This window comes from Saimiri boliviensis, chromosome 14 (assembly GCF_048565385.1).
Source record: "Saimiri boliviensis isolate mSaiBol1 chromosome 14, mSaiBol1.pri, whole genome shotgun sequence".
In the NCBI taxonomy this organism is placed as follows: domain Eukaryota; kingdom Metazoa; phylum Chordata; class Mammalia; order Primates; family Cebidae; genus Saimiri; species Saimiri boliviensis.
The window spans coordinates 17,687,429-17,702,563 of record NC_133462.1 but is presented as its reverse complement, the minus strand read 5'-3'; the positions used below and the strand labels follow the sequence as shown (position 1 = coordinate 17,702,563).

The window sequence follows — 15,135 nt, the reverse complement described above, 5'->3', positions numbered from 1 at the left end:
CCTCGTGATCCACCCGCCTCGGCCTCCCAAAGTGCTGGGATTACAGGCTTGAGCCACCGCGCCCGGCCCATTTTAATATTCTTAAATTAGGCCAGGCTTGGTGGCTCATGCCTGTTATCCCAGCACTTTGGGAGGCCAAGGCTGGCAGATCACTTGAGGCCAGGAGTTTGTAGAGCAGCCTGGCCGATGTGACGAAACCCCGTCTCCACTAAAAATACAAAAATTTGCTGGGCGTGGTGTCGCTTGCCTGTAATCCCAGCTACTTGGAAGGCTGAGGCAGGAGAATCACATGAACCTAGGAGGTGGAGGTTGCAGTGAGCCAAGTCTGCACGACTGGGCTGTAGCATAAGCAACAGAGCGAGACTCTGTCTCAAAAAAAAAATGCTGGGCACAGTAGTTCACACCTGTAATCCCAGCACTTTGGGAGGCCAAGGCAGGCGGATCACTTGAGGTCAGGTGTTCAAGATCAGCCTGATCAACATGGTGAAACCCCATCTCTACTCAAAATACAAAATTAGCCACGCGTGGTGGTGCTTGCCTATAATCCCAGCTACTCGGGAGGCCGAGGCAGGAGAATCGCTTGAATTTGGGAGGTGGAGGTAGCGGTGAGCTGAGATCACACCATTGTACTCCAGCCTGGGCAACAAGAGTGAAATTCCATCTCAAAAAAAAAAAAAAAAAAAAAAAAATAGCCAGGTGCAGTGGCAGCGTGTGCCTGTATTCCGAGCTACCTGGGAGGCTGAGGCAGGAGAATCACTTGAATCTGAGCAGAGATTGTGCCACTTCACTCCAGCCTGGGCAAGAGAGCAAGACTCAGTCTCAAAAAGAAAAAGAAAAAGAAAAAGATTCTTAATTTAACAACATCTGCAAAGACCATTTCCAAATAAAGTAAGGGGCGGGCACAGTGGCTCTTGCCCGTAATTCCAGCACTTTCTGAGGCCTAGGAGGATGGACCACTTGTAATCCCAGCTACCCAGGAGGCTGAGGCAGGAGAATCACTTGAACCCGGGAAGCGGACGTTGCAGTGAACCGAGATCACACCGCTACAGACTCCAGCCTGGGCTGTAACAGAGTGAGACTCAGTCTCCAAAAGAAAAGAAAAAAGAAAAGAAAAGAAAAGAAGGAAGGAAAGGAAAGAAAGAAACAAACCTTTGTCAAAATAAAAATTAAAAAAAATTAGGTAACAGTCATGGATTTTAGAGATTAAAACACACGTATCTTTTGAGACCTGTTTTCCAGCCTACTACAGAAACTTTGTTCACTGATTCATCCAGCAAGTACTTGTAACTGTGTACCAGGTACTGATCGAGGCACTCAGGAAGACACAGCTATAAACAAAACAGAGATCCCCAGTCTCCCAGAACTGACATTCTAAGCCTGTGCTGTCCAAAACGGTAGCTCGAAACCTTGTGTAGCTAGTGAGTATTTGAAATGTGACTAGTCCAGGCCAGGTGTGGTGGCTCATGCTTGTCATCCCAGCACTTTGGGAGGCCAAGGCAGGTGGATCACCTGAGGTCAGGAGTTCGAGACCAGCCTAACCAACATGGAGAAAGCCTGTCTTTACTAAAAACACAAAATTTACTGGGCATGGTGGCACATGTCTGTAATCGCAGCTATTTAGTAGGCCAAGGCAGGAGAATCACCTGAACCAGGGAGGCGGAGGTTGCCATAAGCCAAGATCACGCCACTGTATGCCAGCCTGGGCAACAAGAGTGAAACTGCATTTCAAAAAAAAAAAAAAAAAAGAAATGAAAAGAAATGATGTGACTAGTCCAAACTGCGATGTGATTAAGTGTAAAATGCACAGTAAATTTCTTTCTTTCTTTCTTATTATTTAAAGACGGGGTTTCACCATGTTGGTCAGGCTGGTCTTGAACTCCCGATCTCAGGTGATCAGCCCGCCTTGGCCTCCAAAGTACTTGGATTACAGGCCCGAGCCACCAAGAGCAGCCAAATGCATAGCAAATTTCAAAGCTTTACTATACACATACACAAACACAAACATAGAAAGTTTTAAATATCTTAGTAACTTTTTAATATGGATACTTGTTCAAGTGATAATATTTGGGATACATTGGGTTAAATCAGACATATTGCTATTCTTCTTCTTTTTTTTTTAAAGACGGGGTTTCACCATGTTGGTCAGGCTGGTCTTGAACTCCCGACCTCAGGTGATCCGTCCGCCTCGGCCTCCAAAGTGCTTGGATTACAGGTGTGAGCCACTACACCCAACCAGACATATTGTTATTCATGTTAACTTCATTTGTTTCTTTTTAGTTGTTTAAATTGTATCTACTATGAACAATGAAATAAATACATTGTATGTTAGCAAGTGATGCATTATTTGGGGAAAAAAAATCAGGACTGGGTGCGGTGGCTCTTGCCTGTAATCCCAGCACTTTGGGAGGCTGAGGTGGGAGGACTGCTTGAGGTTACGAGTTTGAGACCAGCCTGGGTAACAAAGAGAGACCCCATCTTTACAAAAATGTTAAAAATTAGGGGCATCCATATGGTGACCTCCCGGGAGCAGGGGACCACCAGGTTGCCTAAGGAGGGGTGAACTGGCCCAGGTCGGAAATGGAGCAAGTCAAAACTCCCGTGCTGATCAGCAGTGGGATCACGCCTGTGAATAGCCACTGCACTCCAGCCTGGGCAGCATAGTGAGACCCCTTCTCTTAAAAAAAAAAAAAAAAAAAAGAGGCCAGGTGCGGTGGCTCAAGCCTGTAATCCCAGCACTTTGGGAGGCTGAGGCGGGTAGATCATGAGGTCAAGAGATCGAGAACATCCTGGTCAACATGGTGAAACCCCGTCTCTACTAAAAAAATACAAAAAATTAGCTGGGCATGGTGGCATGTGCCTATAATCCCAGCTACTCGGAAGGCTGAGGCAGGAGAATTGCCTGAACCCAGGAGGCGGAGGTTGCGGTGGGCCGAGATCGCGCCATTGCACACAAGCCTGGGTAACAAGAGCGAAACTCCGTCTCAAAAAAAAAAAAAAAAAAAAAAAAAAAAAAAAAAAAAGAAAGAAAGAAAGAAAGAAATGGGTTTTCACCGTGTTGGTCAGGCTGGTCTCAAACTCCTGACTTCGTGATCTGCCCGCCTCAGCCTCCCAAAGTGCTGGGATTACAGGTGTGAGCCATCGCACCCAGCCCGGACCTTCCTTCAAAAACAAAACAAAACACCCCTGTTCCTCAAGCAAGATGCCAGGCGCACCTGGGTCAGTCCAGACTCCTAACCCGTGTGGTTTAGGAGCATCAAGGAGGAGGGAGGTGTTCCAGGAAAAGGGAACAGCCCCTCTCTGGGCCTTTGCACTGGCTCATCCTGCTTCCTGGAATGCTCTTCCTAATATCACTGCTCTTCCCCTTCCTTCCTTCAGGCCTTTCTGCAGATGTTACCTCAATGAGGCTTTCTCTGACACCCATCTCTAAAACTGCAAAGCACAGGAGTGTGCCACCAAGCCTGGCTAATTTTTCTTTATTTTTTTGGTAGAGTCGGTGTCCCACTATTTTGCCCAGGCCGGTCTCAAACTCCTGGGCAAGCGATCCTCCCACTTTGGCCTCCCAAAGTGTTGGGATTACAGGCATGAACGGCGGGGCGTGAGGAGGGGTGTGGAACCCCTAATCATGATTGGGCCCTGGCACAGTCTCTTCTGCCCACGGCTCCTTAAAGGGGAAGTTGTCCTGTGGGGAGAGGTGGGAGCTGTGTCAGAAGGGCACCAGGTCTCTCCCTCCCTTCCACCTGCAGCCGGAAGGGCAGTCACCTGGGCTCTGGGATGTTCCTTTCTATGCAGCGTCCGCCTGCGGTGCCACTGGTGCAGGGAGGCGCGGGCCTCGGAGCTGAGCCCCCGGGGCGCGCGGTCCGTTTCGGGCTGATAGTGGGCAATGTGGTGCAGCGCCCCAAACCACGTGGTCAGGTAGTACCCGGCTGGGGATAGGAAAGGGAGGTCAGCTTGGCCCTCTCGGCTTCCCTGTCCCAAATCCCCCTGCAGTTTGCCTGCTGTCCCTCCTGCTGCCGAGGGGAGGCTGTTTGGGATCCCGGAGGCCCTGGATCTTTGGGTTCCAGAATTCTGGAGTTGGGGACTCACCCTCTCCGCGCAGCTCGTCTGGATCCAAGAGCTCCATAAGAAACTCCACGTCCAGCTGCGTCTCCCCAATGTCCGGGCTCCAGATGAGTTCCTCGGTCAGCGCCGGCAGGAAGGCGTCGGCCCCCAGAGGATCTGGGAAAGCCCAAGGAAAGGTCCTGAGACGGATGTGGGCGCGCAGACACCTTCCATCCGATCCCCAGGACCGCGAGGGCCCACTGCCCCTTCACCTGTGGGGCACGACAGCGCCTCCTACCAGAATCCCCAGGACCGCGCAGACGCCTCCCACCAACGCTACCCGCTCCCTCCACGTGCGCCTGCACGCCCGCCTCCCGCCCGCCTCCCCTCACCCTCGAGCCGCTCTCCACCACACTACACGTTGACCCCTCCCTTACCTTGGTTCTCGCCCTGAGCCAGGCCCTCGTAGACATCTTTGCACACCTCCAACAGGAGCGCCACCTTGCGACGCGGGGCGCAGGCGGCGTGGAGGTGCGCAAGGCGCGCGTGGATGCGGCTCCGCAAGGCGGGGGCGGGGCCCTGACCCTCAGGCCCCGCCCCCTGTGCTCCCGGAGGCCCCGCCCCCGCCCGCAGGGCTGTCTGTCGCCTCCGCAGCCGCCGCAGCTCCGGCGCTCGGAGCGTGCGGAGTCGCGTCCACAGGGCCGGTTTCAGGGGCTCCAGCACCGCCTGGCACACGGCCGTCTCCAGCGCAGGGCCTGCGAGGGGGTGGGGGACGGGTGAGCGCAGGGCCGCCAAGTTGCTCCGCGTCCAGCCACCCACGCGCTCCACCAACCCACCCTGGCACACTGCTTCCCCTGGCTCTGGTCCCCTGGTCCCCTGCAAGTGTAAACATGGGTGTGAACACGTGTGGAAGAGTGACCCTGGGTGTGAACTTGTGCTCAGGACAAGGGAGTATGGCTGTCACACGTGGGCGATAGAACGCGTGGGATGTGTAGGAAGGGCATGTGGGTGCAGAAGGAAATGTGTGTGCACGTCGATGGAGAGAACATCGCACACTTGAACCCATGGGGGCTCCCTTCCCATCCTCCCATTACCTGGATCTTCATCCTTCTTGGATACCCCAGGACCCTTGCTCCCAGAGACAGCCTGGATGTAGGGGTCCTTTGCCAGGTGATCTTGAAGGTCAATAAGGAGCTGCCGCACATCCTGAAGCAGCTCTGTGGCCGGGTCCCCAGGCCTGTGGGGACCCCCAGAATCCGAGGCGATGCGCAACCGCAGACTTCGGTACTTCCTGGCCACGTAGCTGCTCCGAGCCCTGACCAGAGCTTGGATGTGAATGGTGAGCATGTCCTGGGGGCCTTCCTCTTCAGGGTCCTCCTCCCTTGCTTCCTCTCTTCCTTCAGGATCTTCCTCCTCCTCCAGGAGGCTGGCAAGAGCCGGCCCAGGATGGCCCACTTCTGGGCTGAGCGGGCCTTTCACCCAGGAGACTCCGTGAGGCCCAGGGTTCCTGGGGGCTGGATGTGAGGAGGGCATTGGGTCCCCTAGAACAGGGGCAGCAGCTCCCTCCTCCCTCAGAGGCCCAGCCCCCACCCCCCACCCCAGCTAACCTGGATCGTATCTCTGGGCAGCCTCTGGCTCTATTTCTTGGGGGGTCTGCTCCTTCCCCCAGCCTCTGTGGGTCTCCAGGTAGAGTTGGTTAATAATGGAAAGCACCTTCCCTGGGGTGGCCTGTTGGATGCTGCCGATATGCAGAGGATCTGGGGACAGCAGAAGTGAGAAGGTGTCCTGGGTATCTGAGAGACCAACCCCGGTCCCTTCAGGGCACCAGGAGACTTACTTCCCACCTTCATTGCTGGAGGTGCTAAGGCTTAGCTCCTGGCCCTTCCTCACTCAGACCCAGGAGTTCAGGCCCCCAGTCCCCTCCTCACTTAGGCCCAGGAGTCCGGCCCCCCACTTCCCTCCTCCTCCAATTTCCTCCTCTGTTAGAACCCAGGAATACATGCCTCCATTCCCTCCACCCTCTGGGACTACAAAGTCCAGGCCCCCAGCTCTCTCTAGCTCCCAGTTCTATATTTCCCTCAAACCCAGTAGTCTGGGTCCCGGATCCCCGTTCATTTCCTTGGAGCAAGGAAATCGGCAGGTTGGCTGTGCCCTCCTTTGGAGAACCATGCCTCACCTTGGTGTTCATCTCCAGGCCCTAGAGTGGGAGGAGGCAAGAGCAGGGTTCTGGGCAGAACATCCCTGAGAATAGAGAGGTGGGAGCCACAGTGTCAGTGGGGTGTCTTAGGGAAGGGTCCCCTTTAGTGCCTTGGATGGGTGACCTGTACCTGCTGGCTGATAGAAAGGCCAGGAGATGGGGCAGGTCTGGCATGCAGAGGTTGGAGGAGTCCAGGGTCACACCTGGGGTGGGGGGAGGAAGAAGAAGAAAGTAAACTTGAGTGGTACAGTCCTGTTTCCTGGGACTCTCTTGGTCCCCCATTCCTTCAGAATCTCCGCAGGGACCTTCAGAACAGGGAAGTTCCCACTACTCGGAGTCCCCATCTTTGCTCTTTTTTTTGAGATGTAGTATCACTCTGTCACCTAGGCTGGGTGCAATGGTGCAATCTCAGCTCACTACAACCTCTGCTTCCTGGGTTCAAGCGATTCCCCTGCCTCGCCTCCTGAGTAGCTGGGATTACAGGCGCCCACCACCACGCCCAGATCATTTTTGTATTTTTTTTTTTTTTAAGAGACGGGGTCTCGCTATGTTGCTCAGGCTGGAGTGCAGTGTGCAGTGGCTATTCACAGGCGTGATCCCACTACTGATCAGCACGGTAGTTTTGACCTGCTCCGTTTCCGACCTGGGCCGGTTCACCCCTCCTTAGGCAACCTGATGGTCCCCTGCTGCCGGGAGGTCACCATATTTTGATGCCGAACTTAGTGTGGACACCCAATTGGCATAGTGCACTACAGCCCAGAACTCCTGGGCTCAAGCGATCCTCCCACCTCAGCCTCCTGAGTAGCTGGAACTATAGGCACACACCACTGTGCCTGGCAATTTTTTTTTTTTTTTTTGAGACGGAGTTTCGCTCTTGTTACCCAGGCTGGAGTGCAATGGCGCGATCTCAGCTCACCGCAACCCCTGCCTCCTGGGTTCAGGCAATTCTCCTGCCTCAGCCTCCTGAGTAGGTGGGATTACAGGCACGTGCCACCATGCCCAGCTAATTTTTTTGTATTTTCAGTAGATACGGGGTTTCACCATGTTGACCAGGATGGTCTCGATCTCTCGATCTCGTGATCCACCCGCCTCAGCCTCCCAAAGTGCTGGGATTACAGGCGTGAGCCACCGCGCCCGGCAATTTTTGTATTTTTAGTAGAGACAGGGTTTCACCATGTTGGGCAGGCTGGTCTCGAACTCCTGACCTCATCATCCACCCACCTTGGCCTCCCAAAGTGCTGGGATTACAGGCGTGAGCCACCGCGCCTGACCATCCCATCTTTACTCTTTCATCCCACTTATACCACGAACTAGGATTCGTTCATTAGACAAATACTAATTGAGCCCTTAGTCATTTCCAGGCACTGGAGATACAGTTATCAAAAGGCAGACAAGTTCACTGCCTTCTGGTAGCTTACCTTTTAGCACGGGGCAGAGGGGGGAAAGGCAGAATATAAGTGAGTAAACAGTTGGGGCATGGTGGCTCACGCCTGTAATCCCAGCACGTTGGGAGGCTGAGGTGGGCGGATCACCTGAGGTCAGGAGTTTGAGACCAGCCTAGCCAACATGTTGAAACCCCATCTCTACTAAAAATACAAAAAATTAGACAGGTGTGGGTGGTGGATGCCTATAATCCCAGCTACTCAGGAGGCTGAGGTGGGAGAATCACTTGAACCCAGGAGGCAGAGGTTGAAGTGAATGGAGATTGCACCATTGTACTCCAGTCTGGGTGACAGAGCAAGACTCTGTCTCAAAAAACAAACAAATAAATAACGTAACGTAACATATAAAATAAATAAATAAAAATACAAAAATTAGTCGAGTGTGGTGCTGGACACCTGTAATCTCAGATACTTGGGAGGCGGAGGCAGGAGAATCACTTGAACCTGGGAAGTAGGTAAGCCAAGATTTTACCACTGCACCCCAGCTTGGACCACAAAGTGAGTCTCTGTCTCAAAAAAAAAAAAAAAATGAGTAAACAAAGTGGATATCGTCGGCTGGGCGTGGTGGCTCAAGCTTGTAATCCCAGCACTTTGGGAGGCCGAGGCGGGTGGATCATGAGGTCAAGAGATCGAGACCATCCTGGTCAACATGGTGAAACCCCGTCTCTACTAAAAATACAAAAAAAAATTAGCTGGGCATGGTGGTGCGTGCCTGTAATCCCAGCTACTCAGGAGGCTGAGGCAGGAGAATTGCCTGAACCCAGGAGGCGGAGGTTGCGGTGAGCCGAGATCGCGCCATTGCACTCCAGCCTGGGTAACAAGAGCAAAACTCCGTCTCAAAAAAAACAAAACAAAACAAAACAAACAAACAAACAAAAAAAAAAAACAAAGTGGATATCGTATTGAGTGCCATAAAGGAACTGGACTGACTCAAAGTGACCAAGGGGCTGGGCATGGTGGCTCATGTCTGTAATCCCAGCACTTTGGGAGTCCGAGGTGAGTGGATCACCTGAGGTCAGGACTTTGAGACCAGTCTGGCCAACATGGCAAAACCCGTCTCTTAAAAATACAAAAAACATGGCCAGGTGTGGTGGCTCACACCTGTAATCCCAGCATTTTGGGAGGCTGAGGTGGGCAGATTACGAGGTCCGGAGATCGAGACCATCCTGGTCAATGTGGTAAAACCCTGTCTCTACTAAAAATACAAAAATTAGCTGTGCATGATGGCTCATGCCTGTAATCCCAGCTACTAGGGAGGCTAAGGCAGGAGAATCGCTTGAACCAGGAAGTCGGAGGTTGTGGTGAGCTGAGATCGTGCCACTGCACTCCAGCCTGGTAGCAGAGCAAGACTCCATCTCAAAAACAAATAAACAACAACAACAACAACAAAAAACCCCACCAAAACAAAGCAAACATTGAGTCGGGTGTGGTGGTGTGCACCTGTAATCTCAGCTGCTTGGGAGACTGAGGCATGAGAATTGCTTGAACCTGGGAGGCAGAGGTGGCAATGAATTGAGACTGGGCCGCTGTGTTCTATGCTGAGTGACAGAGTAAGACCTTGTCTCAAAAAAAAAAAAAAAAAAAAGAAAGAAAAAAGAAAAAGAGGCCAGGCGCGGTGGCTCAAGCCTGTAATCCCAGCACTTTGGGAGGCCGAGGCGGGTGGATCACGAGGTCAAGAGATCGAGACCATCCTGGTCAACATAGTGAAACCCCGTCTCTACTAAAAATACTAAAAATTAGCTGGGCATGGTGGCGCGTGCCTGTAATCCCAGCCACTCAGGAGGCTGAGGCAGGAGAATTGCCTGAACCCAGGAGGCGGAGGTTGCGGTGAGCGGAGATCGCGCCATTGCACTCCAGCCTGGGTAACAAGAGCGAAACTCCGTCTCAAAAAAAAAAAAAAAAAAAAAAAAAAGAAAAAGAAAGTGACCAAGGGGCCATCTTTTAACTACGATGGTCAAGAAAGGTTACATTTCTGCAGAGGCCGGAGGATGGAGACCAAAGCGACCCCTCCAGGAGGAGCAGCACGCAGGAAGAACCCACGCAGAGGTCCTGAGGCTGGAACACACTTAGCATGCTAAAGACACACAAAGGAGAACGGTGTGTCAGGGGCAGAGTGAATCGAGAGGGGAGACCCCCTTGCCTCCTTCAATTTCACTTCCTCCCTCCCCCTCTTCCAGATGTAAAGGAGGGTGAAGAAGGAAAAAAAAAATGAAATAAAATATCAAAGAGCTGGGAAAATGACTCCGTCTTTAGTTCCCAGCTTCTCTGCTATCTGTTAACCTTGAAAGAGCTACAATAGTTCTCTCTGCAGGCTAGAGCCTGGCACTGGGTCACGTCCCCACATCTTCACGGACCGGGCTCCCTCCTGGAAACACCTCTGCCAACGAACAGCTTGTTGCTTTTGTCTTATCTCTGTAAGCCCCCTCCCCTGCTGGTCCCCGCTTGCACTGCACATGAATTAGCAAATACATGAAGCCAAAAGATTGTAAGGTTGGACGTCCAGCAAATGGACAATGACATAGTTCCGCCTCAGTTTCCCCTTTAGCATTGTAAGCCTATAAAAGGGGAGAGAAGCTGCAGCTTAAGGAGCTCTGTGAATGAGGCTGTAGCCCCCTGCAGCTCCTGGCTGAATAAAAAGCCACTTCCCTCCTCAGTTCGGTGTTTGAGAGGTTTGTTCTCCGCCGTTCCTGCTTCAGAACGAGGGTCAATAGATGGAGAGACAGGCAGGGGCTAGATCACACGCACAGATCGTGACAAGGACTTTGCATTTGTGTATAAGGATGTTGTATGTTCTTTGCAGGGTTTGAGGCAGGGGTGTTTAACATCTGATTGACATTTTAAAATATGTTCTGCTCAGAATGGATTTCAGGAAGGAAAGGAAGGCAGTTAGGAATATTTATCAGATACTTTGGAAGCAAAGCTGACAGTTTTTATTTTTTATTTCAGGCAGCGTTTCCCTCTGTTGCCACAGCTGGAGTGCAGTGGTGCGATCTCGGCTCACTGCAACCTCCATCTCATGGGTTCAAGCTATTCTCATGCCTCAGCCTCCCAAGTAGCTGGGATTACAGGCGTGCGTCACCAAGCCTGGCTAATATTTATATTTTTAGGAGAGATGGGGTTTCACTATGTTGTCTGGGCTGGCCTCGAACTCCTGGCCTCCAGCGATCCACCCACCTCAACCTCCCAAAGTGCTGGGATTCCAGGTGTGAGCTGCCCCTCAAGTCTAGCTGACAGTTTTTAGTGATCAATTGACTGTGGGCTGGAGACTCAGGGAACGTGCCTTACCTCCAGGAATCTTCTGGATCTGGTAGGTGTTGACTCCTCCTGGTAAAGGTCCTGTCCTCAACACCAGGACCTGGCTGGGGTCACGTCCCGTGACCAAGAAACTCTGGGGGACAGAGACAAAGGCCAGTGTGACAAAGGTGTGCACAGATGCCTGTTCCTTTTGCCTGATTAGCATCGATTTCCCTTATTTTGGGTTCTGCACCCCAAATTTCCTTTAGGGAAACTCCCTACTGTCAGTCCATGAGGGTCGGGCTGATTTCCCCTAAGCCGTTGGGGTAGGCCCAAGACCTGATCTAGCCAGTAGGATTACTGTGCTCTCTGCCCAATGTTTGGTTCAGGAAAGGGTACGTGACTCAAGCTCAGCCAAATGGACATCTTCCACAGGATTCTTTTTTTCTGAGACAGTCTTGATCTGTTGCCCAGGTTGGAGTGCAGTGGCATGGTCTCAGCTCACTGCAGCCTCTGCCTTTTGGGTCCCTATTCAAGCCATTCCCTTGCCTCAGCCTCCCAAGTAGCTGGGATTACAGGCATGTGCCACCATGCCCAGCTAATTTTTGTATTTTTAGTAGATACGGGATTTTACCATGTTGGCCAGGCTGGTCTTGAATTCCTGACCTCGTAATCTGCCCGCCTTGGCCTCCGAAAGTGCTGGGATTACAGGCGCCTGCCACTATGCCTGGCTAATTTTTGTATTTTAAGTAGAGGTGGGATTTCGCCATGTTGGCCAGTCTGGTCTCAAACTCCTGACCTCGTAATCCACCCACCTTGGTCTCTCAAAGTGCTGGGATTACAGGGTGAGCCACTCTGCCCACCCCCACTTAAAAAAAAAATAGAGATAGGGCCTTGCTATGTTGCCCAGGTTGGTCTTGAACTCCTAGCCTTAAGGGATCCTCCCACCTCAACCTCCCAAAGTGCTGGGATTACAGGCATGAGTCGCCACACCTGGTCAGCCATCTGTATTTTCTGAATCACTTGTGAAAACCTTTGTTTTTCCTGTGAAATAAACAGATGCAATTGGTGCCTCCTTCCTTCCTGCCGGGAATGCACACAGGTGCTTGGGCCTGGGGCAGCCCCAGGGCAGCTGTGAGGGAAGTCCGAGAGAATTACAGCTATGCTGGCCTCCATGTCATTGAGCTGCTGATCTAAAGCCAGAATCCGCCTTTTTAGCTATGTTAGGAAGATAAAATGCTCATTTGTTTAATCCACTGTAGGACATGTGTTTGTTATTTTCGGTCCCAAATATCCAAAGTTTCCTGCAGTTGAAAGCGAAGCCAAGAAATCAGATGCAGAGAAATTTACAGAAGTTCTGAAGTCCAGGATCTAGTCCTTCTTGAAACGACTTGTATTTTGTTGTTGTTGTTTGAGACAGGGTCTTGCTGCATCACCCAGGCTGGAGTGCAGTGGCACGATCTCAGCTGACAGCAGCCTCGACCTGCTGACCTCAAGTGATCCTCCCACCTCAGCTTCCTTAGTAGCTGGGACTGTAGGCATGAGCCATCACACCTGGCACACTCGGCCTTTTTGGTCTGACCAGTTTGTGTCGTGTTCATTGCTAGTAACGAGCAGAGTCCTGATCTAGGGTGTTGTGGGAGTCAGGATGGGCCCCCAGCTGTGAGTACTCACCCCCAGTGGCCACAGCCCCACGAGGGCTTCTGCATCCTGGGTATCCAGCTCTGGCACATGCCACACCCCCCATGTTCTCTGCAGGCGAAGAAGTGGCTCTAGGGTGCTCAGGACCCCTAGAGGGGTCCTGTCTGCTTTGTCCACCTGTGATGGGACCAGCCTGGGATGGACAGTGTCCAGGGGGTCAGGGGTCAGAGGTGGGCAGTGGGACATGGAGGTGAGGTCAAAGGTACAGGAAGGGGCAAGGCAGAGGCTTAGAGAGCAGTTCAGCATTCTGTAGTGAGGGAGGTGTTGGATGGAAAGGGTTTCTGGATATAGGGAAGGAGGGTGGAGCCTCAGCCCCAGTAGCCCTCACCTCTCCCCATCTGTGGGGACCTCAGGTGCCTCGTCCTCTGTCTGGGCCATCCTCAGGATGCAGGAAGCCAGTGAGTCATGGCCTGGCCTCTGACAGGGAAGAAGATAAGACTCTCAGAGCTGCTCCAGCCCCTGGGTCATGTTTGAGATACTTAAAATCACTATCAGAGACCAGACCCTGGCCAATCAGAATGGACCCCAGAGGCTGCTTGCTGCTTTTATTTATTTTTTTTGAGATGGAGTCTAGCTCTGTTGCCCCGCTGGAGTGCAATGGTGCAATCTCAGCTCATTGCAACCCCGGCCTCCTGGATTCAAGCCATTCTCCTGCCTCAGCCTCCTGAGTATTTGGGATTACAAGCATGCATCACCATGCCTGGATAATTTTTGTATTTTTAGTAGGGACGAGGTTTCACCATGTTACCCAGGCTGGTCTCAAATTCCTGAACTCAGGTGATCCATCCACTTTGGCCTCCCAAAATGCTGGAATTATAGGCATGAGCCACCGTGCCTGGCCAACAGGGGTTAATTCTTTAGTCCCGGATGGTGGGGAATCTGCGGATCCCAGGAGAGAGGACAGTGGGTCTTGGGGTGTGGGGAGAGGACTCAAAACAACAGCTCTTTATTAAGTGATAGGGAATATTTGAAGATTTTAGCAGCTACGGCAGCTGTGTGAATGTGGACCAGCCCTTGACAAAACGCAGTGCCTGGGAAAGTCCTGGGCGCACAGTAGGCAGTGCATACATCAGCAGGGAAATGCAATCCCCTCCTCCTCCCTTCCCATACCTGGGGTCGGGGGTGGGGACCATTGAATGTCCTCTCCCAGCGCTTTTTTTTTTTTTTTTTTTTGAGACGGAGTTTCGCTCTTGTTACCCAGGCTGGAGTGCAATGGCGCGATCTCGGCTCACCGCAACCTCCGCCTCCTGGGCTCAGGCAATTCTCCTGCCTCAGCCTCCTGAGTAGCCGGGATGACAGGCACGCGCCACCACGCCCAGCTAGTTTTTTGTATTTTTAGTAGAGACGGGGTTTCACCATGTTGACCAGGATGGTCTTGATCTCTCGACCTCGTGATCCACCCGCCTCGGCCTCCCAAAGTGCTGGGATTACAGGCTTGAGCCACCGCGCCCGGCCCCCCAGCGCTTTTTTATGAAACATTTCAGGCCCAGAGAAAAGCTGAAAGGATTGTACAGAAAACATCCATATGCCCACTGCCGAGATGCGGGCATGGACATTTTACTCACTCTGCCTCATCGAACATCTGTCCCTCTCCCTCCATCCACCCATCAGAGCCCAGCTCCGACCCAGGTACAGAGTTCTATGTGGGTTATCACTTGGGGTGGCCACTTGTCCCTGCAGCAATCCCTTTCGTTCCATCCATCCATCTTTCCTTCCATCCACCTACCCACCTGCCCTCCCTCCCTCCCTTCATTCCTCCCTCCCTTCCTTCCTTCCATCTGTCCTTCCTTCCTTTTCTTTCCTTCTATCCATCTATCTTTCCTTCCTTCCTTCCTTCCCATCCATCCAATATTTATTGAATACAGGCTGGAATTAGGTGCCTGTGCCCCAGAGAGAGGGTGATCAACAGGACAGGCCCCTCCCCTCAGGACCTTCCATTCTGGTTTGGGGCAGGTGTAGCATATGGATAACTAGCAGCTAAACAAATACATTAGCCTATTGACCAGAAGCCCAGGGTGTTATTAGGAAGGAGAGAGGTGGGGCGGGGGGAGGTGCAGGTGCGCTGCCCGGGGCCACAGCAGGAAGGAGGGGAGAGGAGGGGAAAGGGAGGCAGATGCCTGCCTGGGTACCGTGGCAGGGGAGGAGGCTGTGGGCAGTGCTGGGCAGGGCTGGGAAGGGGGGCAGCTGCCTGATACCAAAGGGAGGCAGAGGGGCTGAAGATGCCAGATGCTCGGTCCCTGGGGGCCCTACCTGTTCTCGGAGAGGCCTGCAGTGGCAGGAAGTGCAGAGAGGAAGCCGAGCAGGGGAAGAGGCGGGGCTGGGGTATCTGAAGTCAACCTTCCTCCCTCTTTCGGGGGCTCAGGCCTTCAGTGACGGGGCTTAGAGGAAGGGACACTGGCAGGGGTGGGAGTCCAGGGGTCAAAGCCACGAGGGGACCGCCGTGAGGACTCTCTGGTCACCCCTCACTCTGAAGCCCAGAGACTTTCCGGTTCCTCAGTGGCCTGAGATCTAACCCCTCCCTTC

The 15,135-nt window shown here is 52.7% G+C and overlaps 1 protein-coding gene across 5 annotated transcripts; it reads right to left on the bottom strand.

Annotated features, from left to right (window-relative positions):
- Window positions 1-2,011: 2,011 nt before the first annotated feature.
- On the bottom strand, window positions 2,012-15,088 carry RINL (Ras and Rab interactor like). Of its 5 annotated transcripts, XM_074386380.1 has the most exons (12): window positions 14,863-15,088; window positions 12,941-13,029; window positions 12,586-12,745; window positions 10,963-11,065; window positions 6,366-6,438; window positions 6,215-6,279; window positions 5,646-5,795; window positions 5,133-5,552; window positions 4,476-4,793; window positions 4,084-4,215; window positions 3,760-3,923; window positions 2,012-3,679 (listed from the first exon to the last, which is right to left on the bottom strand). In XM_074386380.1, exons 2-12 carry the CDS (start codon window positions 12,988-12,990, stop codon window positions 3,617-3,619), a joined length of 1,698 nt encoding a protein of 565 aa, XP_074242481.1. In that variant the 5' UTR covers window positions 12,991-13,029; window positions 14,863-15,088; the 3' UTR covers window positions 2,012-3,616. The 5 variants fall into 5 exon arrangements, with proteins under 5 accessions (XP_074242481.1, XP_074242480.1, XP_010329253.2 ...); XM_074386379.1 differs by having other exon boundaries at window positions 2,012-3,923; XM_010330951.3 differs by lacking the exon at window positions 14,863-15,088 and having other exon boundaries at window positions 12,586-14,298.
- Between the last annotated feature and the right edge of the window lie 47 nt (window positions 15,089-15,135).